The following is a 24,010-nucleotide window of genomic DNA, read 5'->3' as shown; positions in this document are numbered from 1 at the left end:
GGAGGGCCAGAGCTCAGCTGGAGACCCATCAAGCCCAGAATCCATGAATCATATTTACAAACACTGCGGCAGGCATTAAATATTCACAGCCTGCGGCTGTGGGGAGCCGTGGGGAGGGGGGCTGCGCCCCCGGAGTGGGGGCGACGTGGCCAGGCTGCTCGCGCACTCTATCAGCAGCCTGGCAGTCTCATTACCATGATTCATTCCCGAGGTAGCAGCGGCGGATGCAATAACGCCACGGCTGTCACATCCTTCTTCATTACACAGCCGCCTGGCTGGGGGAAGCACGGGGCGTGGGGCTCGGCCCTGGGAGAGAGACAGAGACGGAGACGGAGAAGGGGAGGGAGGGAGGGAGATAGAAAGCAATATATATATAGGGGGGGGCGGGGGAGGCAGGGGGGGCACACTAGAATCTCCATCTCTGGCTGGGCGTGGGCTTCGCAGCTGTCTCATTGATTGAGGAGGAGAATGGATGGGCCGGGACATCTGGAGGGCCCGGGGCCGCTGCCCAACTGACTCTGCACACTCGTGCCCCACATCCGTCCATCTCAATTAAAGAGAGCCATGGCACGTGTGTGCATGTGTGTGTGTGTGTGTGTGAGAGAGAGAGAGAGGAGGAGCGCCAGGGGCTTTTCCAGCTCCTAGCATGTGCCCCGGGCAGCAAGAGGAAGGAGGAGGCCCAGTGCAAAGCTGTTAATCTCACAGCACGATTGAGTGGCCCTGGCTAGCGGGTATTACAGGAGGGTGCACACGTGCCTGCAAGGGAGAGGGGCAGGGGACGATGGATCGGGGCTGAGCGGGTGTGTCTTCCTTTATGGATTTTCAGAGGCGCCATGTGGCATGCTGAGGGGTGGTCGATGGGGCGCAGCTGACCCCCCTGCCCCTGGGCCATGTCCGAGCAGCAGGTGAACCTGCAGTGGGGTCAGAGCCACAGTGGGACCGTTGGAGCCCCCCACCCGCCCCTCATCACCACAGGCCCCACCCCGGGCTGGCCCCGCTGCCCACTCATTTGCTATTGCTTTCTTTTCCTTTTTCTTTCTTTTTGACACTGGAAGAACTGCTGTGTGTGCCGAGGAATTATAGCTACCATTCCCCCGCAGTGCCTCCACGTATCCCCCCCCCCGCCCCGTAAATCACACTAGTGAAAGCCAAGCTTGCGGTTTTCAAGAGCCAGGCATTCATTCATCCATCCACCCACTCAATCATTCGTTCATTCCCTCATCCATCTGTCCATCCATTCATGCATCCATCTATCCACGCATTCATCCACTCATTCACCCACCCATCCATTCATTCATTTACTCATCCATCCATTCATCCATCCATCCATCCATCCATTCACCCATCCATCCATCCATCCATTCATTCATCCATCCATCCATCCATCCATTCACCCATCCATCCATCCATCCATTCATTCATTCATCCATCCATCCATCCACTCATCCATCCATCCATCCATTCATTCATTCATCCATCTATCCATCCACTCATTCATTCATCCATTCACTCATCCACCCATCCATTTATCCACTCATCCATCCATCCATTCATTCAGTACCTGAGCCTCTCTGAGCTTTAGATTACTCATCTGAAAAATAAGTACATAAATACATCAATAAATCCATAAATAAAAGCCAGGAGGACCCTACCTTACTGGATGGTTGTAAGAATGGATGACTGCATTGGCAGCTGGACACCATTTTGGCTCACGCCTGTCATCGTACCTACTCAGGAGGCTGAGATCTGAGGATGGCTGTTCAAAGCCAGCCCAGGCAGGAAAGTCCGTGAGACTCTTATCTCCAATAAACCACTAGAAAACCGGAAGTGGTGCTATGGCTCAAGTGGTAGCACACTTGCCTTGAGCTGAAGAGCAAAAGGACAGTGCCCAAGCCCAGAGTTCAAGCCCCACAACCGACCAAAAAGAGATAAATACTAAAATGACATTGGGAGCCTCAATAAATGGAGGATGGAGTGTGACTTGTTGCTCAGCTCTGCCCATCTATGCAGATGAGTCCTGCTGGGCAGCTGGAGGGCAGAGTTGGAAAAAGAGACACGGGAGAGAGAAGGGAGAAGTCTGAAGGGGGCGGGAGGGCCACACTGGGGTCCGGGTTGTACAAGCTGCCAGAGGATGGCTTGGGACATTGATTGTCTGTTGCTTTAATGTCTCTGATGGGAGGCCATGCATGGCTGGATTTAGAAAGAGAGCTCCATGTCAAGAGTCGTGGCTTGCCGGGCGCTGGTGGCTCACGCCTGTAATCCTAGCTACTCAGGAGGCTGAGATCTGAGGATCGCGGTTCAAAGCCAGCCCAGGCAGGAAAGACCGTGAGACTCCTATCTCCAATAAACCACCAGAAAACCGGAAGTGGCGCTGTAGCTCAAGTGGTAGAGCACTCGCCTTGAGCTGAAGAGCTGAGGGACAGCGCCCAGGCCCAGAGTTCAAGCCCCACGACCGACAAAAAAAAAAAAAAAAGAGTTGTGGCTCACACCTGTAATCCAAGCTACTCAGGAGGCTGAGATCTGAGGACTGAGGTTTGAAAGCCACCCAGGCAGGAAAGCCAGAAGTGAAGCTGGTAGAGTGCTACCTTTGAGCAAAAAAAGCTTGGAGACACAGCCCAGGCCCTGAGTTCAAGCCCTAGGACTCACACACACACACACACACACACACACACACACACACACACACACACACACTCCTACAGAGAGCCATTATCCCAAGTCATGTACTTTTTGTGTGGTGTGTGTGTTCAAGCCCCAGTCCTGGGGCTTGAACTCAGGGACTGGGCACTATTTCCTAGCTTTTTCACTCAAGGCTGGAGCGCTACCACTTGAGCCACACCTCTACTTCTGGCATTTTGCTGGTTAGTTGGAGGGAAGAGTCTCTCTGACTTGTCTTACTCATGCTGGCTTTGAATCACAGTCCTCAGATCTCAGCTTCCTGAGTAGCTGGGATTACAGGTGGGAACCATTGGTGCTTCAGCAGAGAGTTCCATTTGACCCCCGTCTGGAACCAGCACCTGTCTCTGAGTTATTCAACATCGGCTTCTCAATCCCAGGCGGTTAACTATTGCTATACAAATGCTTACGTTTCCACTCAGTTCATAGATGTGAACAATCGTGTGAGAGAGTGGAGTTGACCTGGAAGTGGTCTTGAGCTGGGGGCTGCTGCTGACCCAGAAGTGATCCTGGCTACCCCTCAAGGCTTTCTCAGGCCTTGGATTTGTTTGCACACAATGAAGAGTTGGAATAAGCTAGTCTGAGCAATGTCAGATTTCTGTACCATGCAAATAGCACCCTTAGCCCCATCTACTTTGATGGAGGACCCTGGTGTAAACCACATCGGAATCCCACTGTGTGTGTGTGTGTGTGTGTGTGTGTGTGTGTGTGTGTATGCCAGCCAGTCCTGGTGCTTGAACTCAGGGCCTGAGCGCTGCACCTTGAGCTTTTTTGCTCAAGGCTATGGCTCAAGGCCAAAGCTACACCTCCACTTCCAGCTTTTTATGTTCGTGGCTCATAGGAGATTAGAGTCTCACAGACTTTCCTGTCCAAGTTGGCCTCAAACTGTGATCCTCACATTTCAGCCTCCTGATTAGCTAGGATAACAGGTATGAGCCTCCAGCATCCAGCCCCATAGCTTCCTTGGCCCTGCTGCTCCCTTCCATGCACCCTTAGTTACGTGAGCTCGCATTGCATGTGTCTGCGGAAGTGGGCACAGGTCACTGGGTTGCCAACAGCTTGGCCCCAGGTCTGTTCTCGGCTTTTCCCCCCAGCCCTCAGGCCTAGTGACAAATCTCCATCCATCTTTCCACCCAGCTAGCAGAAGACAAAGAGCCCGTGTGCAGCTGGGCCTGCCCTCCCAGCATGCCTCGCTCCCACTGGCCCATAATGCATCGCTAACGAGTCCCCCGTGGCCTCTGGATGGACCAGGGGGTGTCCAGGCAATGATGTATGCAAATCCAGGGAGCGGATAACAAAACACACCCTGGGAGGGGCAAGGGGGGGCGCGGAGGGCCCCCCGGGGAAGCTCATCGCTCATTTCTGACACAGAGACATTAGGCCAGGCAAAGATCACTTGTCCCCTGGATACTGAGCTGCCAAATTAATCGACAAGGGACCCTTGGAGCAAGCTCTTATAGATCGGGGAGCCTCCCCCCCACACACACACATAATCTACCCTCAGGGAGCTGGCCCAAGATGGTGATATTTTCTGGGAGAATAGAATCGTGGTGTTGGAAGCTAAGACTCAAAGTGATGTCCTTGTGGGTGGCTGAGAGCCAGGGCAGGGCTGGGGGCTGGGGTCTCAGATATGGGGGAACCATGAAACTGGATCCTGAGGAAGCTGCACGGGTCTCCAAGCATATAACTCATACCTGGTGAAGCTGAGGCTAGAACCCAGAGCCCCTGGCTACATCGCTAAGTCTTTTTTTTTTTTTTTTTTGGTCAGTCATGGGGCTTGAACTCTGGGCCTGGACACTGTCCCTGCGCTCTTCAGCTCAAGGTGAGCACTCTACCACTTGAGCCATAGCACCGCTTCTGGTTTTTTGGTGGTTCATTGAAGGTAAGAGTCTCACAGACTTTCCTGCCAGAGCTGACTTTGAACCATGATCCTCAGATCTTAGCCTCCTGAGTAGCTAGGATGACAGGCGTGAGCCACCAGCGCCCGGTGCTAAGTCTTTTTCTTTCCTCCATGGATTGTCAAGAGCCTGGAGTTTTGCTGCTGCCTGGGACTCTGACTGCCCACTCTCTGAAGGAAAACCAGTGTCCTCAGCTCTGGTCCTCTTACCAGGCCAGTAAGGGTTGCTGTGGCTCAAGTGCTAGAGTGCTAGCCTTGAGCAAAAGAAGCTCACGGACAGCACCTGGGCCCTGAGTTCAAGCCCCAGGACTGGCAAATTAATTAAGTAATTAATTAATTAGAGATGTGAGCTAGCACCAGCAGCTCACGCCTATAATCCCAGCTATTCAAGAGGCTGAGATCTGAAGATCTTGGATCAAAACCAGCCTGGGCAAGAAAGTCTAGGAGACTCTTAATCTCCAATTAACCACACACACACACACACACACACACACACACACACACAGCTGTAAGTAGAGGCCAAGGAGTTGGTAGCTCGCACCTATCATCCTAGGGACTCAGGAGGCTGAGATCTGAGGATTGTGATTCAAGGCCAGCCCGGGCAGGAAAGTCTAGGAGACGCATTGCTAGTTAACTGGAAAAAAGCTGGAAGTAGAGATGTGGTTTAATGAATAAAATGTCACCTTTGAGTGAAAAAATAAAGCTAAGAGACAGCACTCAGGCTCTGAATTCAAGTTCCAGAACCAAGACAAAAAACAAAGTAATAAACAAGCCTAGAAAAAGCCCAGGGGAAACACACTCAGTAGACAGAGGAAGGAGGCCCATCCAGGGCTCAGGGAAAGTAGGCTGGAAGTTTCTTTTAGATAAGGATCTCTGTATGAGGCAGGGGAGGGGAGGAGTCCAAGAACACAAGAGAGAGTGTTTATCACAAGTCATTATTAAATTTATCTATTTTTGAGCTAAGCCTGGGATTTGAACTCAGAACTTGAGTGTTATCCCTGAGTTGTGGGTTTTTTCCCCCTCAAGGCTAGCCCTCTACCACTTGAGCCACAGCCCCACCTCTGGCTTTTTTTTTTTCTTTTCGCTAGTCCTGGGGCTTAAACTCAGGGCCTGGAACCATCGCTGAGCCTCTCTATACTCAAGGCTAGCGTTCAACCACTGGAGCCACAGGGCCACTTCCGGTTTTCTGAGTAGTTTGGAGATAAGAGTCTCATGGACTTTTCTGCTTGGGCTGGCTTCAAAACCATGATCCTGGGTTGGGAAGGTGGCTCAGTGGTAGAGCGCTTGCCTTGCATGCCTGAGGCCCTGGGTTCAATTCCCCAGCACCACATAAGCAAAAAGAAAAAAGCCGGAAGTGGCGCTGTGGCTCAAGTGGTAGAGCGCTAGCCTTGAGCTGAAGAGCTGAGGGACAGCTCCCAGGCCCAGAGTTCAGGCCCCACAAACGGACCCAAAAAAAAAAAAAAAAAAGAATCTCGAACTGAGTATCAGTGGCTCATGCTTGTAATCCTAGCTGCTCAGCAGACTGAGATCTGAGGGTCATGGTTCAAAGCCAGCCTAGGCAGGAAAGTCCGTGAGACTCTTATCTCCAATGAACCACCAGAAAACTGGAAGTGATGCTGTGACTCAAGTGGCAGAGCTCTAGCCTTGAGCTGAAGAGCTCAGGGACAGTCAGGGACAGCACTCAGATCCTGAGTTCAAGTCCTAGTACTAGCACAAAATATAATAATAATAGTAATAGTAATGCTCTCAAGAGTCATTTACTCCAATCCTACTGTCCAGTTTTTCATGAAGGGACACAGAATGGACACAAGCAGGGTGCTCCTACTATGGGTTCAGGGTGACACGCCAAATTATGTATCAAAACCACTGAAGCATGTGATAGAAAAGTAGTTCATACCTGCCTAGGAAAATACAATTGCACGTCATTCAGCTCCATCTGGTAGTAGGTGTGTGTGTGTGTGTGTGTGTGTGTGTGTGTGTGTGTGTGTGTGTGTGTCTGTCTGTCTGTCTGTCTGTCTGTTTGTCTGGTCTGTCTGTCTGTCTGTTTGTCTGGTCTGTCTGTTTGTCTGTCTGTCTGTCTGTCCTGGGGCTTGAACTCAGGGCCTGCGCACTGTCCCTGAGATTTCTGGTTTTGCTCAAGGCTGGCACTCTACCACTTGAGCCACATCTCAAATGGAAGAGCTTTTCTCCAGTTTCATTGAGATAAAAGAGTCTCACACACTTTCCTACCTTGGCTGGCTCTGAATCACGATCATCAATTCTCAGCCTCCTTTGTAGCCACCAGTGTCCAGCTGGATCTTGATTCTTATTTTTTTTTTTTTGGGTCCGGTCGTGGGGCCTGAACTCTGGGCCTGGGCGCTGTCCCTCAGCTCTTCAGCTCAAGGCTAGCGCTCTACCACTGGAGCCACAGCGCCACTTCCAGCTTTTTTCTTTTTGCTTATGTGGTGCTGAGAAATCGAACCCAGGGCCTCATGCATGCAAGGCAAGCACTCTACCACTGAGCCACCTTCCCAGCCCTGGATCTTGATTCTTAAAGGAGCTGTCATCCAGCTATGTAGGAGGCTGAGATCTGAGGATTGCGGTTCAAAGCCAGCCCAAGCAGAAAAGACTCTAATCTCAGATAAACTTCTCAGAAAAAGCCAGAGGTGGCCTGGCTTAAGTGGTAGAATGCCAGCCTTGAGCAAAAGAAGCTCAAGGACAGCGTCCAGGCCCTGAGCTCAAGCCAAATTAAAAAAAAAAAAAAGGAAACTGAGGCTGGAGAGTTCTTTACTCATGGCCCTAAGATGGTTTGCCAGGCTACCCTCACTAGTTCGCCCCAGGAAAGTCTGTGCCTCTCTATGCCAGCCTCCCTTGGCCACGTGTGGCAATGCATGGCAGGTGACTGCCAGCTTGTGGTCAGTACTGGTAATGCCTCTGGCTGGTAGCTCCTTAGTCACGGCCTGTGTGGTCTAGACAGATCTCTGATTCTGGGCCCAGCAAGGTCTCTAGTTCAGTCTCTTTGCTCCTGTTGGACAAAAGAGCCATGTGTCCCACTGAGTTTGCGTTTATAACCAGGCTTCTGCCTCTGGTCCTATTTTTAAAAAGTCCTAGCTGGGCACTTAATGGCTCACATCTGTCATCCTAGCAGGCTGAAATCGGAGGATCATAGTTCAAAGCCAGCCCAGGCAGGAAAGCCAAGGAGACTCTTATCTCCAATGAACCACCAGAAAACCGGTGGTGGGGCTGTGGCTCAAAGACAGTGTCCAAGTCCTGAGTTCAAGCCCCATGATTGACAAAAAAAAAAAAAGTCCTGCCCTGATCCCTGGGTCCCCTCCTTTCTTTCCCGTGACTTCCTGTCCCTCATCACCTCCTTTAATACTGTGGAACTCAAAGTGAAGGAAGGACCAGACATTCCCCAAGGCAGCTGAGCTGTCCAGTCTCAAGGTGGGGCTTGGGGAGAGCTCAGAGAGGAGCCCACAGGAGAGGAGCATTGTTAAGGCACTGCAGCCTTCAAGAAGTAGGGAGGAAGGAGGGGGAGGACAGGAAGGGAGCAAGAAGAGGAGGAAGGGGAGGGTTGTTTCAGCTGGGGGGGGGATAAGCATCAGAAAAGTGGCATTGCTTTCTGACATCAGGTTTGATCATAAAGGGTTCTGAAAATGATCACAGAGTGGAGGCATGGCTCAAGTAGTAGAGCACCAGCCTTGAGCAGAAAAAAACCAAGCCAGAGCACAAGGCCCTGAGTTCAAACCCAGTACTGACACTTGGAAGGAAGGGGCTAGGAGGGGAGGGGAGGAAGTCTTGATTTTTAGAAGGTACTACATAATAATTGTCACAATTTAGTCTGCTTATGTTGACTCAAACTTTTTTTGAGTTGTTTCATTTTTCTTCCTTTTCTTTTCTCCTTCCTTCCTTCTTTCCTTCCTTTCTTTTCTTTTCTTTTTGAATTCCGGGCCCGGGCACTGTCCCAGCTCCACTTCTGGAATCTTAGTGACTTTCCTGCCCCAGCTGGCTTCAAACTGTGATCCTCAGATCTCAACCTCCTGAGTAGCTAGGATTATAGGCTTGAGCCACTGGGCTCCAGCAACAAATTTGTTTTTGTAATTGTCTAACAGTTTTGCCACTGTGTGTGTATGTTTGCCCATGTACATGTGCACCCTGGTATTGTGGCTTGAACTCAGGGTCTGGACACTGTCTTTGCTTTTTCATTCAAGGCTTGTGCTCCACCTTTTGAGCCACATCTCCACCTCCAGCTTTTTGCTAGCTTTTTTGGAGATTAGAGTTTCATGAACTTTCCTGCTTAGTCTGGCTTTGAACCTCAATCCTCAGATTTCATCCCCCTGAGCAGTCAGAATTACAGGCAAGTTGGATGCTTGTGGCTCACGCCTGTAATACTAGCTACTCAGGAGGCTGAGATCTCAGTTCAGAGCCAGCTGGGTCAGGAAAAGTCTGTGAGACTCTTATTTCCAATAAACTACTCAGAAAACCAGAAGTAGTGCCGTGACTCAAGTGGTAAATTGCTAGCCTTGAGCTGAAGAGCTGAGGGACAGGGCTCAGCCCCAGAGTTCAAAGCCCCACAACCAACAAAAAAATAAAAATTAAAAAAAGAATTTCAGGCAAGCTGGAATCTGACCAGAGTTCCAGAGTCTTTTCCCCCTCTTGGAATTGTAGAGCCAAAAGCAAGGAAGTTTTTAGGTTTTACCACAAACAGAAATGAGAGCTAGACTCACAAACAACTTAAGCAGTTGGGACTGGGAAGTTAATGATGTAGTGTTATAGAAATTAAGGAGAGAAACAGGCTTCATAAAGCAGAACAATATTCATATATTATTTTCTAGGAATGGGTAGAGGTTTTTCCAGGAATTTGAGCACCATTTCTTTTGTGCTCTTTTATGATTTATTTTTCTCTGATATCATCATGGAAATTATCCACCGCTATGGTCCTGGGGTATATGCCACTGGGCCTGCAAGATGGAATTATACTAAACTCAGAGATGGTCACTCTGCCATCCGTCTTAAATCCAGCCCAGATGTGAAGGGGAAGCTCTGGCTTATGGGTACCTTGACCCTAAAAGTCAGCTTAATTAGATTATAGTAGAAATCCACCTAGGCCAAGCAGCAATACATCATCAGAACTGGCTAATTAAAAGATCCTGGCTGGGGGGCGGGTGGCTCACCTCTTTTATCCTAGCTAATCGAGAGGCTGAGATCTGCGGATTGCAGTTCAAAGCCAGCCCGGGCAGAAACTCCGTGAGACTCTGCTCTCCAATTAACCACCTGAAAACGGGAAGTGGCGCCGTGGCTCAAATAGTAGAGCACCCGCATTGACCTGAAGAGCTCAGGGACAGCGCCCTGGCCCAGAGTTCACATCCCCACGACCAACCAAAAGAATTAATTAACTACGTTAATTAATTAAATAATTCTAGACTCGAATAAACTAAATTCTCTGGATCTAGATCAGGAGAGAATGGTCCCAGAGGCCTCGCCCCTGGAGGGGGCGTGTCTTCCACTAGCCACGCCCATCTCCCCTCCGGCCACGCCTCCTGCACGGTGTAAGGACGGCAGGAGGCGCTGCAGCGCGCGCCGGGACCCTGGCGGCCCCGCCCCCGGCGGCCCCGCCCCCTCCTTACCTCATTTCCGCGCGTCCGGGTCGCACAGAGCCTGACGTCGCCGGGGTGGCCGGGCCGTGCGTGGGGTGAGTTGGGGCGCGCGGGCTTTGGCGGGGGAGCGGCTCGGTCGTTGGGGCCCCTGAGGGCCGGGGCCGGGGCTGAGGGCGCGGGCGGAGCCGGAGGGTCGTTCCTAGGCACACGTACTCGAGGTTGCGGCAGGCCGCGGGCCCCGCGGGGGCTTCCGTCACGCACCTGCCCCGGTTCACCGGCGGGGGGCCTCCTGCAGGCCCCGGGCTGCGGGCTAGCTGCGGGCTGGGGTCACGACCCTGGGTAGTCGCCCCGCACCCGCCGCCCCGCACCGGCGCGCGTCGACGAACCGCGCACAGTGACACCGGCGCCCGGGGGTTGTCGGGAAACGTTGGGAAGGGAGCCGCGAGCCGCCTGGAGACAGGAGGGGAAATACGCCGAGAAGATGGCAAAAAGAAGAGGAGGCCTCTCTCTGGGGGTCTCGTAGCTCTGACATTACCTGTCAGGAAGCGACCTGGACTATAGCTGTGTCCACCTGCGGGTGTCAAGACTAAGCCTGGGGTCTCCTAAGTTCCTTGGCCGTTCCAAGCCTCCCTTTGTTTAACAGGAAAGTGGCTGGCTTGCTTTCTCCACTGTCTCTACCACTTGAGTCACACCTCTAGCCCGCTGGCCCGTGTATGTGCTGGTACTGGGGCTTGAATTTAGGGCCTGGGCGCTGTCCCTGAGCTCTTCAGCTCAAGGCGAGCCCTCTACCACTTTGAGCCATAGCGCCACTTCCGGCTTTTTGGTGGTTCGCTGCAGATAAGAGTCTCGTGGACTTTATTGCCCGGGCTGGCTTTGAAGCACGATCCTCAGATCTCAGTCTCCCGAGTAGCTGGGATGACAGGCACAAGCCACCAGCACCTGGCTTTAAGTCTATGTTTGGTTAAGCTGGATCCTTGATTTGTGGACTTTGAGAAACTTGTGTCTCCAGTCCTGTCCCTCGTTCCCTCCTTCTGAACTTTTTCAGGCTGCTTTGGAGGAGATCTCTGTGTGGACTCTTAAGAACTTTGCTATTGGATTACCTCAAGCTGGAGTAAGAATACTTCATAAGAAGGACCTATGCTTTTTGTCTGTCTGAACAGCAGAGGGCAACACTGGCCACTTTCTGCAGCAAGGCTTGGGGAGAATCTAGGAAGGTGGCAGGTGTTGGTTGAGTCCCTGGAGGAACAAATACCACTGTTCCTGGCAGAGCTTGGGAAGGGACTTCTCAGGTACCGATCCCCAGTGAGGTTTCAGAAGAACTCTGTCTTCATGAAGCAACAGGGTATCCTGCTGATGCCCTTACCCTCACTAAAACTCTGCCCTTGCCCCCACAGAGCCGTCTGGCCTTGAGCCTGTTGTCCCTGATTAAGGAAATGACCACCCAGGTAAGGTCTGTGTGGAGGGGAAGAACATCACTTGTGTCCAGCCAAGTTCAAGCCCAATAGGATGTGTTTGGTTGGGGTCTAGAATTGAGCATCCAGATTCTTCCTAAAGAATAGGGACCCAGGGCACCTGGTATTCCAGGATCAGCACTAGTAAAAGCGGCATACTCAGGGCCAGGCATTGGTGGCTCACAACTGTCAGCTACTTGAGGCTGAGATCTCAGGATCATGGTTCAAAGCCATGTGAGACTCTTATCTCCACTAAAAATACAAAAAAAAGTTGGAAGTAGAGCTGTGCCTCAAATGATAAAGGGCTAGCCTTGAGCACAAAAACTCAGAGATAGCACCCAGGCCAGGAGTTCTAGCCTCAGAACCAACACACACACAAATTACTCTGAGTGCGCTCACACACGCATGTGCACACATACACTTGAACTCAGGGCCTGGGCATTGTCCCTTAGCTTGGTGCTCTACCACCAGAGCCATAGCTCAAATTCTGGCTTTTCGGTGGTTAATTGGAAATAAGAGTCTCATGGACTTTTCTGACCTGGCCTGCTTCAAACTGCAGTTCTCACATGGCAGCCTCCTGAGCCGCTGGGATGACAAACATGAGCTACCATGTCTTGGCAAGAATTGGTTGTTCTTTTTTTTAATATGACAAATCATGCATGATCAGGAATAGGGATCCGGGAACTTGCAGAATGGTCAGGGCTGTCGCAGGGGGAGTGGCTGACACTTTGTGCCTGTCCACTGGGCATGCACCAGGGAGGCGCCAACTTAATATGGCCTCTGTTCTTTTCCAGTACAGTATTCTCTTCAAACAGGAGCAAGGTAAGGAGGCTGCCTGTGTGGAAACCTTCCGTTTTGGAAAAAATGGGGTCTCCTAAGCTTCTTTGGCCCCTCCAAAACCTCCTTTAGCTTTAGAGGAAAGTTGCTTGTGACTTGCTTGCTCCGCTGGCTTTTACCACTTGAGTCACACCTATTGGCTTTTTGGTGGTGTGTGCGCTGGTCCTGAGGCTTGAACAGATGGCCTAGACTGAATTCCTCCTATTTAATTCCCCCTGTGCAACTGAGCCATCATGACCCACATATTGGTTGAGATGGGGACTTCACTAACTTTATGCTAGGGCTGGCTTTAAACTGAAATCCCCCTGTTTCTACCTCCTCTGAGTGGCTGGAGATGCAGGTGTGAGTCACTATGCCAGCTCCTTTTTGTCCACGCTTACATAGCCACACCAGCTCTGCATGCCCACAGTGTGAAGTGTGCTGGGTTTGCATCCCCACCTTTTTAACTCTGTGCCGTTGGATGAGCTGCAGGTCTTCTCTAAGCCTCCAGTATCTGCTCATAAAGTGAGGTGATCTATTCCCCTCTCCCCCAATCCCGCCACCCAAGCACGTCAGGCATATCCTCCAGGGAGCTCATCTCCAGGCTTTGTTTCATTTTCTCCTGGCAGCAGTGGAGCTTGAACACAGGGCCTCTCAATTGTCAGGCAGGTGCTCTACCACTGAGCCATGCTTCCAGCCCTTGGATTTTTTTGGTTGGTCATGGGGCGTGAACTCAGGGTCTGGGTGCTGTCCCTCAGCTCTTCAGCTCAAGGCGAGCACTCTACCACTTGAGCCACAGCGCCACTTCCAGTTTTCTGGTAGTTTATTGGAGATAAGAGTCTCAGGGACTTTCCTGCCCTGGCTGGCTTTGAACCGCGATCCTCAGATCTCAGCCTCCTGAGTAGCTAATATTGCAGGCATGAGCCTCCAGTGCCTGGCTCCTTGGATTTTTTTTTTTTTTCCTGCCAGTTGTGGAGCTTGAACTGAGCCTGGGCTCTGTCTCTGAGCTTTTGTGATCAAGGCTAGCACTCTGCCACTTGAGCCACAACTCCACTCAGCTTTTTGTAGTAACTTAGAGATAAGAATCTCACGCCACCGGGCGCTGGTGGCTCAACGCCAGGCGCTGGTGGCTCACGCCTGTAATCCTAGCTGCTCAGGAGGCTAAGATCTGAGGATTGTGGTTCAAAGCCAGCCCGGGCAGGAGAGACCGTGAGACTCCTATCTCCAATAAACCACCAGAAAACCGGAAGTGGCACTGTAGCTCAAGTGGTAGAGCGCTCGCCTTGAGCTGAAGAGCTGAGGGACAGCGCCCAGGCCGAGTTCAAGCCCCACGACAGACAAAAAAAAAAAAAGAATCTCACAGACTTTCTTGCCCGTGCTGGCTTCCAACCACAGCCCTCAGATCTCGGCCTCCCTAGTAGCTAGGATTACAGGTGTGAACCTCCAGCTAAGCCCGTAGGTTTTTTTTTAAGCCCTTAGATTTTTTTTTCAATTTTTATTTATTTATTTTTGGGTCCAGTCGTGGGGCCTGAACTCTGGGCCTGGGCGCTGTCCCTCAGCTCTTCAGCTCAAGGCTAGCCCTCTACCACTTGAGCCACAGCGCCACTTCCGGCTTTTTTCTTTTTGCTTATGTGGTGCTAAGGAATCGAACCCAGGGCCTCAGGCATGCAAGGCAAGCGCTCTACCTCTGAGCCACCTTCCCAGCCCAGCCCTTAGATTTTTAAAGCAGTTTTACTGTGTCACTTAGATTGGCCTTGAACCTTTTCCCTAGATAGGAACGCACCTATGTTTACATCTGTGCTGTTTACAGGGCTCTCCCATGCTCTGTCTCCGGTCAGGTTCAGATCTGGGCTCCCTGCTGGAGACCTGGCTGGTTTCTGGTTGGGCCTCCACACTAGGTGGGCTTGTGTCATGGGGAAGTGGCTCCTTGAGAAGCCCCCACTCCAGCCAGTGCTCCGTAGGAAAGAGGAGAGCGGGGAGACAGGTGTGGACATCAGCTATCCACTGCGGGCAGGGGTTCAGCTTCGCGCAGCATGCACAGTGCTGATTGCAGGGGGAGCTCGTAAATGAAGCCGTCTCCATTCCAGCCCATGATGACGCCATTTGGTCTGTTGCCTGGGGAACAAACAAGAAGGACAACTTAGAAACTGTGGTCACAGGGTCGCTGGATGACCTGGTGAAGGTCTGGAAATGGTGAGCCTCTCCCCTGACACACAGCCTCGGAAGATTGGGGTGAGAAGTGTGTGTGTGTGTGTGTGTGTGTGTGTGTGTGTGTGTGTTCTGGGGCTTGAGTGTGTGTGTATGTGTGTGTGTGTGTGTGTGTGTGTGTGTGTGTGTGTGTGTGTGTTCTGGGGCTTGAACTCGGGCTTATATACTATGCATGAGCTCTTTTGCTCAAGGCTAGCACCATACCACTTTGAGTCACACCTCCACTTCGGTTTTCTGGTGGTTCATTGGAGTTCGAGTGTCAACGGACTTTCCTACCCAGGTTGGCTTTGAGCTACAATCCTCAGGTCTCTGCTTCCTGAGTAGATAGGAAAACAAGCATGAGTCATTGGCATCCAGCCTACTTCTGGCTTTTTGCTGGTTAGCTGGACATAAGTATCAAAGATTTACTTGCCTAGGCTGGCTTTGAACAGTGATCCTCAGATCTCAGCCTCTTGCATAGCTAGGATTATAGATATGAACACTGGCACCCAGCTGGGGTTGAAGGGTTTGCTTTCTGTGCTCCCAAGTTGCTACTGGGGAAGTAATAACTTTTCCTAGCCAAAAACAACAACAACAACAAAAAACTGTTGTGGTGTAGTAGTGGAAAACAACAGCTTAGGTGTTTCTCTGTCTCTCTCTCTCTCTTTGCCTGCTAGCCAGATCAAAGACCTAGTTATTTATTTATTTATTTATGTCAGTTGTGGGGGTTTGAACTCTAGGCCTGGGCACTGACCCTGAGCTCTTCAGCTCAAGGTGAGCACTCTACCACTTGAGCCATCACACCACTTCCAGTTTTCTGGTGGTTAATTGGAGGTGAGTCTCATGGACTTTCCTGCTGGGGCTGGCTTTGAACCATGATCCTCAGATTTCAGCCCTTCTGAGTAGCTAGGATTACACGCGTGAGCCACAGTTCCCCGGCTTCAAAGCCCTATTAAAAACAAAAGAAAACAAAACCCCAAACCTGGCTGTATTTGGTGGATGCACAGCCCTGAGGACACAGAATATCTGTTGCTAGCTACAAGGTGTGCGTGTTTACGAGTTCATGTTCTGCGTCCCCCATGGCAGGCAGGACGAGCGGCTGGACCTGCAGTGGAGCCTGGAGGGCCACCAGCTGGGCGTGGTATCCGTAGACATCAGCCACACGCTGCCCATCGCAGCCTCCAGCTCCCTGGACGCACACATCCGCCTCTGGGACTTGGAGAATGGCAAGCAGATCAAATCTATAGACGCGGGGCCCGGTGAGTGCGGAGGGAATGGGCCCCCAAACCCTGGGGGAGCAGGGTCAGCACGGCTCAGACATTGTCGCATTCTCAGATGCCTTCACGGCCAGGAAGAGCTCCCATATTAAACACAGGCGCTCTGTAGTGGAGAGTCATCCTGTCGAGAGATGGCCGAACATGACGTTTTGCTTCCGAGGGAGTTTTGGCGTGACCATTCAGAAAAGAATTGGGAGTTTTTGGGATTTTGGAATTGTAGACAGTTTGGATGAGCCGCTGGCCCTCTGAGTGTGCCATTCTGAATGAATGCTTCCCACATTGTGGAGTGGCATTCCCTCCTGCCCAGTCTGCTCACTGTGGCTTGTGTGTGTGCCCATGCGTGTAGGGTGAGGGGTACTGAAGCTTGAGCTTAGGGCCTCGTGCACCTGCGCGGCTCTCTAGCTCACCACTGCTTTCCCTCCAGCCCTCATTGCAATTTCTAGCATATGAAGTACCATTCCAGTGTGTCGTGGCATGACATTTTCTTTCTTTCTTTTTTTTTTACGGGGCTTGAACTCTAGGCCTAGGTGCTGTCCCTGAGCTCTTCAGCTCAAGGCTAGCGCTCTACCACTTAAGCCACAGGGCCACTTCTGGTTTTCTGGTGGTTAATTAGAGACTTCCCTACCTGGGCTGGCTTTGAACTGCAATCCTCAGATCTCAGCCTCCTGAGTAGCTAGGATGACAGGTGTGAGCCACCAGCTCCTGGAGACATTTTCTTTACTTTTGACATTACTGGGGATTTGAGCTCAGAACCTTGCACTTGCCAGGCCTGTACTACACACCCATAGCCTTTTTTGCTTTTGTTTTATTCTAACTTTATTTACTTACATATTTATTTTATTTTGGTCAATTGTGGGACCTGAACTCTAGGCCTAGGCACTGTCCCTCAGCTCTTCAGCTCAAGGTTAGCGCTCTACCACTTGAGCCACAGTGCCACTTCTGGCTTTTTCTGCTTATGTGGTGCTAAGGAATCGAACCCAGGGCCTCATGCATACAAGGCAAGCACTCTACCACTGAACCACCTTCCCAGACCCCCTAATTTGAACTCAAGACCTGGGCACTGTTCCTGAGCTCATCTTGTTCAGTGTTCATGTGCTTCCACTTTGAGCTACAGCACCACTTCTGGTTTTCTGGTAGTTCATAGAAGATAAGAGTCTCAGGGACTTACTTACCCAGGTTGGCTTCAAACCTCAATCCTCAGAGCTCAGCCTCCCAAGTACCTAGGATGACTGGTGAGTCACTGGTGCCTGGCTTTAAATATTTATTTTACACTGCAAACATTTTTTTATATATTTTTATTTTTTTATTGTGAAAATACTGTACAGAGGGGTTACAATTACATGGGCAAGATAATGAGTACATTTCTTATCAAGAATTGTATCCTCATCCTTTGTTTCCCCTTCCCATCCTCCCCCCCACCCCCCCAAACACTGCAAACATTTTAGTGATCATTTTTTTTTTTTTTTTTTGAGGTCCGGTCATGGTGCCTGAACTCTGGGCCTGGGCGCTGTCCCTCAGCTCTTCAGCTCAAGGCTAGCGCTCTACCACTTGAGCCACAGCGCCACTTCCGGCTTTTTTTCTTTTTGCTTATGTGGTGCTGGGGAATCGAACCCAGGCCCTCATGCATGCAAGGCAAGCACTCTACCACTGAGCCACTTTCCCAGCCCCAAATGTGATCTTTATAGTATGGCATTTAGGAAATAAAAATATACTCCCACCTCAAAGAAATAAAAAGGTTGTGCATGATTATATGCCAAACAAAAGAGAGAACACTAGAATAGTCTGATAGTGCAGGCATCATTAAAAAGGAAAAGAAAAAGCTTGAGATGCTTAATAACTCCCTGTGTCTTAAGGAAGCAAGATTTTTGATGATGTAACTTTAAAGTCAGCAAAATGGGGGATTAGTGATGACAACTGTAGTGTATGGAATATGAAATAAAAACTTTACACAAATACACTGGCGCCTGGCTTTAAAAAAAATTTTTTTTTAAGAAGTCCTTGAATTAAAAAATCATGGTAGGAGGGGGGAGGCTGGGAAGGGATGTGAAGGGTAAACAAAGGAGGAGGCTGCAATGCTTGGTAAGAAATGTACGCATTATCCTGCCCATGTAATGTAACCCCTCTGTACATATGTTCACAAATAAAATTAAATTAAAAAAAAAATCATGGTAAAGATTTTAGCATCTTCACAACCTGGTCTCCTGGCTCAGGACCCCGACTCTCCGTTCACACTGCGTCATCTGGTGACACACATGGTTCTTGAACTTGAGTTTGCCTCTGTTCTCACTGTGATTTTCTTTCCTCCTCTTTTCTCTCCAGTGGACGCCTGGACTTTGGCCTTTTCTCCTGACTCCCAGTATCTGGCCACAGGCACTCACGTAGGGAAAGTGAACATCTTTGGTGTGGAGAGTGGGAAGAAAGAATATTCTTTGGACACACGAGGAAAATTCATTCTTAGCATTGCATACGTAAGGAAACCTGGCTCTCTTTCCTGAACTGTGAGTTCACTCCTCCAGCTTGTCACCGTCCCTGGCCCGTGTCCCTGCGGGGCTCGTCAGGCTGTGGCGTGGCTGTGTGCGGCCTGCAGCCGGCGAACCCCGCAGCCTATAGAATGCTTGTTGCCAGAAGCAGAGGGGCTCCCCGAGCCCCAGCACTCTCTCGCTTCTGTGCTCTCCCAACAGAGCCCCGACGGGAAGTACCTGGCCAGCGGAGCCATCGACGGAATCATCAATATCTTTGATATTGCAACTGGAAAACTTCTTCACACACTTGAAGGTAGAGCTTCTCAGCTTCAGTTTGTGCAAATCGGGCAATCAGATCCCAAAGGAAGGCTCTTCTTTCCTTAAAATGCTCTTAAGCTAGGTGCCAGTGGCTCACACCTGTCATTCCAGCTACTCAGGAGGCTGAGATCTGAGTGGTTCAAAGCCAGCCCAGGCAGGAAAGTCTGTGAGACTCTTATCTACAATGAATCACCAGAAAACTAGAACTGGTGCTGTGGCTTAAGTGGTGGAGTGCTAGCCTTGTGCTGAAGAGCTCAGGAACAATGCCCAGGCCCAGAGTTCAAGTCCAATAAACCTACCTCCAGAAAACCAGAAGTGGAAGAGTGTCTCAAGTGATAGAGAGCCAATCCTGAGTGAAAAGTTAGATCAAGAGGCCCTGGGTTCAAGCCCAAGTGTAGGGTCTGGGGGAGGAGGGAGGGAGGAACTGTTAAATGCAAATGAGTATTAGATTTGCAAACTGCTCTTTTGAGTTGGAGACCGAAATGACTCAAAAATGACTCTTCTTACTGGTTTGAACTTATTTTAAGTGCTAAATGCTCATTGTAGTGAATTAGCTTTTCTAAAAATTATTTATTAATATACCCAGCCATATGAATGTCTCATTTCTGTTGGTTTTGGTTCTGCAGTACTTTGTGATTGAAAGACAGCTTTGTTTGAGTTGGTCCTGAAGCTTGAACTCGGGGCCTAGTCACTGTCCCTTTGCTTTTTCACTCAAGATTGGCGCTCTACCACTTGAACTACAGTGGCATGTTTGGTTTTTTTGAGTAGCTTATTGGGGATAAGAGTCTCACAGACTTTTCTGCCAAGGCTGGCTTTGAACCGTGATCCTCAGATCTAGCCTCCTGAATAGCTAGGATGACAGGTGTGAGCCACCATGCCCAGAATTGTTTCAAGGTAGTGTGTGTTGAGGCTACGCCTGTGTGAGAAGCTAAGGCTCTGGTTTGTGCAGGTGTTTCTAGGCCATGAGGAAGAAGGACCAGCCAGTACTCCTCCCACTGAATCACCAGGGTGTTTGCAGCTCGGTGCCTCGCTATGGGGTGGTTGTGACCAGCCTGGGTAATGGTATACTTCCCATCATGCATTTCAGGCCATGCCATGCCCATCCGCTCCTTGACCTTCTCCCCCGACTCCCAGCTCCTGGTCACCGCCTCGGACGATGGCTACATTAAGATCTATGATGTGTGAGTTGCTGTCCACCGGAGCCCTAGGGAGCACGCCCTCCTGTCCCCCTCCCCTCACCACCACCACCCCTCCCCACCAGCCAGGGACAGTGCCCAGGCCCTGAGTTCAAGCCTCAGGACCAGCACCAAAAAAAAAAACAACCCAAAATCCCAAGTGCAAATGGCTGTAGAGGTTAGTCACACCCTATTCCTGGCTAGGTTTCAGCTGTGCCTCTCAGCCACGTGGTGTCCCCAGCCCTGGCCGTGGGGACTGTGTGGTGTGGGTGCAGTGCAGCACGTGGGCCTGCCGCCTGCCGCCCAACCCTCGGCCAGCCGTGCCTGTGTTTGCTCCCACGCTGTTTGTCTGGGATCTTGTTCCTGGTGTCCACACCTGACTGGAAGGGGCTGTTTGGTGTGGATGGCCTGGAAACACAGCAGATGTCATCAGCTGTGAGCGCAGAGTGAGGGGGCCCCTTCCACCCCAGCTGTCATGCCCCAGAGTGGCCTGTCACTGCTTTTGAACCTTTCCTGTGGCAGGCAACATGCCAACCTGGCTGGCACCCTAAGCGGCCATGCCTCCTGGGTGCTCAACATCGCCTTCTGCCCCGACGACACTCACTTCGTCTCCAGGTACTTTGACTTTCATAGTACAGTCTGAAATGTTTGGGAGAGCTGGGCATAGTAGCACACTCCTATAATCTCAGCACTTGAGAGGTGGAAACTGAGGGATCACAAGCAAGCTCAGATCAGCTTGGGCTACAGAGTCAGTTCCTATCAGCCTGAGCTACTCAGCAGACCCGGGTGTGAAATTACACAGCACACCTGGAAGGTAAAAGTGATCTGAGGCACGAGCTACCTAAAACCTTAGGACTGCATGACCTTCTTTAAAATTCAAGTTACCTTCCTTAGTTTTAAAAGATTTTAGTTAATAAAGGTGTTCTTAGCTACTACAGAGATGCGATCTTTTGAACCGTGAAACTCCTTGTAGACTTGCTTACAAACTAGCCTCAGTAGTTCTGGCGCTAGCACGTGTGGCTCCGCCTCAGAGCCCTCTCACTCTGGATCCTCATGCGGGGGGGGGGGGGGGAGGGGGGGGGGCCCTGTGCACAGGGGTCTGTCCCGCACAGGCACTGTGGGGCGGGGGGGGAGGGGGAGGCTGCCTGTGCGCAGGGGTCTGTCCTGCACAGGCGCTGGGGGGGGGGGGGGAGGCTGCCTGTGCGCAGGGGTCTGTCCTGCACAGGCGCTGTCGGGGGGGGGGGGGGGGGAGGCTGCCTGTGCGCAGGGGTCTGTCCTGCACAGGCGCTGTGGGGCGGGAGGGGGGGGGAGAAGGGGGAGGCTGCCTGTGTGCAGGGGTCTGTCCCGCACAGGCGCTGTGTGTGTGTGGGGGGGGGGGTGCGCAGGGGTCTGTCCCGCACAGGTTCTGTGGGGCGGGGGGGGGGGGGGTCTGTGCGCAGGGGTCTGTCCTGCACAGGCGCTGGGGGGTGGGGGCTGTGCGCAGGGGTCTGTCCCGCACAGGTTCTGTGGGGGGGGGGGGGGCTGTGCGCAGGGGTCTGTCCCGCACAGGTTCTGTAGGGCGGGGGGGGGGGAGGCTGTGCGCAGGGGTCTGTCCTGCACAGGCGCTGGGGGGGGGGGCTGTGCGCAGGGGTCTGTCCCGCACAGGCGCTGGGGGGTGGGGGAGAGGCGTGCCCAGAGGCTGGGAGAGGGGCTGTTGCTGACACAGATGATCTTTCACAACAGCTCCTCAGACAAGAGTGTGAAGGTGTGGGATGTGGGGACAAGGACGTGCGTCCACACCTTCTTTGACCACCAGGATCAGGTAGGGTCCCAGTCTTTGGATGCCTCTCCCAGCGTTGGGTTGGAGGCCCCGGCCGGTGCTGTGGGGGCTCTGCGGGGTCGGTTTTGCGAGGGCCCTCCACAGCAAGGCCACGGCACTCCCTCGCATGTGTCTCCCCCTCTGGGTGCCTCTGTCCACAGTGGCCCTGGAAGGACCTTCTTTCTTCCTCTTCCTCTTCAGTAGTCGTTGTGGCTGAACCCTTAGTGAGCTGTAGTGGGAGCCGCAGCCAGACTCAACACCTGTCACCCCAACTACCCAGGAGGCTGAGATGTGAGGATCCCAGTTTGAAGCCAGTCCAGGCAGGAAAGTCTGAGAGACTCTTAGCTCCCATTAACCAGCAAAAAGCCAGAAGTGGAGGTGTGGCTCAAGTGGTACAGTGCCCAGCCTTGGGTTGAAAAAGGGAATAGGGCCAGGGCTCTGAGTACAAGCCCTAGCACAGGTACAAAAACACAGAAAAAAAATATATTTTACCGGGCCTGGGGCTTGAACTCAAGGCCTCGGCACGATCCCTAAGCTTCTTTGTGCTCAATCTTGCGCTTACCACTTGAGGCACAGTGCCACTTCCAGCCTTTTCTGAATAGTTGTATTGGAGGTAAGAGTCTCACAGACTTTTCTGCCCAGGCTGGCTTCAAACCCTGATCCTCACATGTCAGCCTCCTAAGCATAGCTAGGATCACAGGCATAAGCCACCAGTGCATGGCTTTTTTTTTTTTTTCTTGTATAATACCCGATGGAAATTCTTAACAGGTTGTTTGCCTTTAGTGATAACACTTTCATTTTCATCTTTGGAGTTTTTTGGGTTTTTTTGTTTTTGTTTTTGTTTTGTTTTGCCAGTCCTGAAGCTTGAACTCAGGGCCTGGGGACTGTCCTGGAGCTTCTTTTGCTCAAGGTTAGCACTCAACCAATTGAGCCACAGCACCACTTCCAGCCTTTTTCTATTTATGTACTGAGGGGCTTCGTGCATGCTAGGCAAGCACTCTACCATTAAGCCATATTTCCAGCCCCTCTTCAAAGGTGTTATTGGTTGGTTGGTTCTGGAGTTTGAACTCAAGGCCTCTTACTTGGTAGGCAGGTGCTCTACCAGTTGAACCACATCCCCAGCCAGGTCCATCTTTAAAAGGAGGCTGTTTATCACCACTAAGCTGAAGATGAAATGCTAAAGGTGTTTCGATGGTGTGTTTCTTCATCTTCTGTATGGATAGGAATCCTTGGGGAATTCTGGGCCAGGCCTGGCATGCATGCCTATAATCCGAACACATAGGCGAAGCAGGCAGATGGCAAGTTCAAGGGCATCTAGGCAACCCAGTAAAAAAAGAGATTGTGACACAGTTGGTCCTGCCAGAGCCTGATGCTGCCTTGCTATGCAGCGGCCGGGGGCCAGGGCCAGGGCTGGCCAAACCCCACCGCAGCATTAAGGTCGCTGCATTAAGCACCTAGCCGAGTGCTGGTGCTCACGCCAGTAACCCTAGCTACTCAGGAGTCTGGCATCTGAGGATCCTAGTTCAAAGCCAGCTTGGGCAGGAAAGTGTGAGACTCTTAGCTCCAGCAAACCAGCAAAAAGCTGGGAAGTGGAGATGTGGATCAAATGATACAGTATCATCCTTGAGCAAAAGCAGCTCAGGGACAGCGCTCAGGGCCTGAGTTCAAGTCCCAGTACTGGCACAAAAATCAAGGCCTTAGAACTACTTTTTCTTTTCTTTTTTTAAAAAATCTCCAGGTCTGGGGAGTGAAATACAATGGCAGTGGCTCAAAAATTGTGTCTGTGGGGGACGACCAGGAAATTCACATCTACGACTGTCCAACCTGAGCCTGGACCTGGGGCCAGCACACATGCCTCGCTCCCCAAGGCAAGCCGTGAAGAAATGCAGAATCTGTGTAGAGAAGACTTTTGTACATACAGTATAAACATGTTCCTGTTTTATTGGAAATGCTGTTCATACTTTTAACATAAAGCATTAATGCACATGTGTGCGCACATGTGCATCTCTTTGCTTGTGTGTGTATGTGTGTGTGTGTGTGTGTGCATGCGTGTGTCTTTGCCTGGTTCCTGAAGAACTAAGGTGCTGGCTACGAGATAGAGGTCCAGGCACTTCAAGAACTTCCAGCTTCAAAATGGAGCCCCAGTTCCCAGCATGCACTGCCATGAGCTTGCACATGGGCCGCCACATCTTGAGTGGGGTTGTGAAGTACTCAGCCGGGCGCTGGGGGCTCACACCTGTCATCCCAGCTACTCAGAAGGCTGAGATCTGAGGATCGAAGTTCCAGGCCAGCCTGGGGCAAGAAAGGCCTTGAGACTCTTTATCTCCAGTGAACCAGCAAAAAGCTAGATGTGGAGCTGTGGTCCAAGTGGTAGAGG

General features: G+C 51.4%; 1 protein-coding gene across 4 annotated transcripts; it reads left to right on the top strand.

Annotated features, from left to right (window-relative positions):
• Positions 1–10,181: 10,181 nt before the first annotated feature.
• On the top strand, positions 10,182–23,645 carry Wdr61 (WD repeat domain 61). 4 transcript variants are annotated; one of them, XM_042697723.1, is made up of 11 exons: positions 10,182–10,244; positions 11,544–11,594; positions 12,395–12,422; positions 14,504–14,609; positions 15,690–15,862; positions 18,200–18,348; positions 18,562–18,655; positions 19,748–19,841; positions 20,358–20,450; positions 21,558–21,636; positions 23,372–23,645. In XM_042697723.1, the coding sequence occupies exons 2-11, from the start codon at positions 11,583–11,585 to the stop codon at positions 23,459–23,461; spliced, it is 918 nt and encodes a 305-aa protein (XP_042553657.1). In that variant the 5' UTR covers positions 10,182–10,244; positions 11,544–11,582; the 3' UTR covers positions 23,462–23,645. The 4 variants fall into 4 exon arrangements, with proteins under 4 accessions (XP_042553657.1, XP_042553660.1, XP_042553658.1 ...); XM_042697726.1 differs by having other exon boundaries at positions 20,306–20,450; positions 23,372–23,458; XM_042697724.1 differs by lacking the exon at positions 10,182–10,244 and adding an exon at positions 11,220–11,260.
• The last annotated feature ends 365 nt before the right edge of the window (positions 23,646–24,010 follow it).

Source organism: Dipodomys spectabilis, unplaced genomic scaffold (genome assembly GCF_019054845.1).
Source record: "Dipodomys spectabilis isolate Male_0828 unplaced genomic scaffold, ASM1905484v1 ptg000228l, whole genome shotgun sequence".
Lineage (NCBI taxonomy): Eukaryota > Metazoa > Chordata > Mammalia > Rodentia > Heteromyidae > Dipodomys > Dipodomys spectabilis.
The sequence above is the reverse complement of the archived record's forward strand: the minus strand, read 5'-3'. Positions and strand labels throughout refer to the sequence as shown.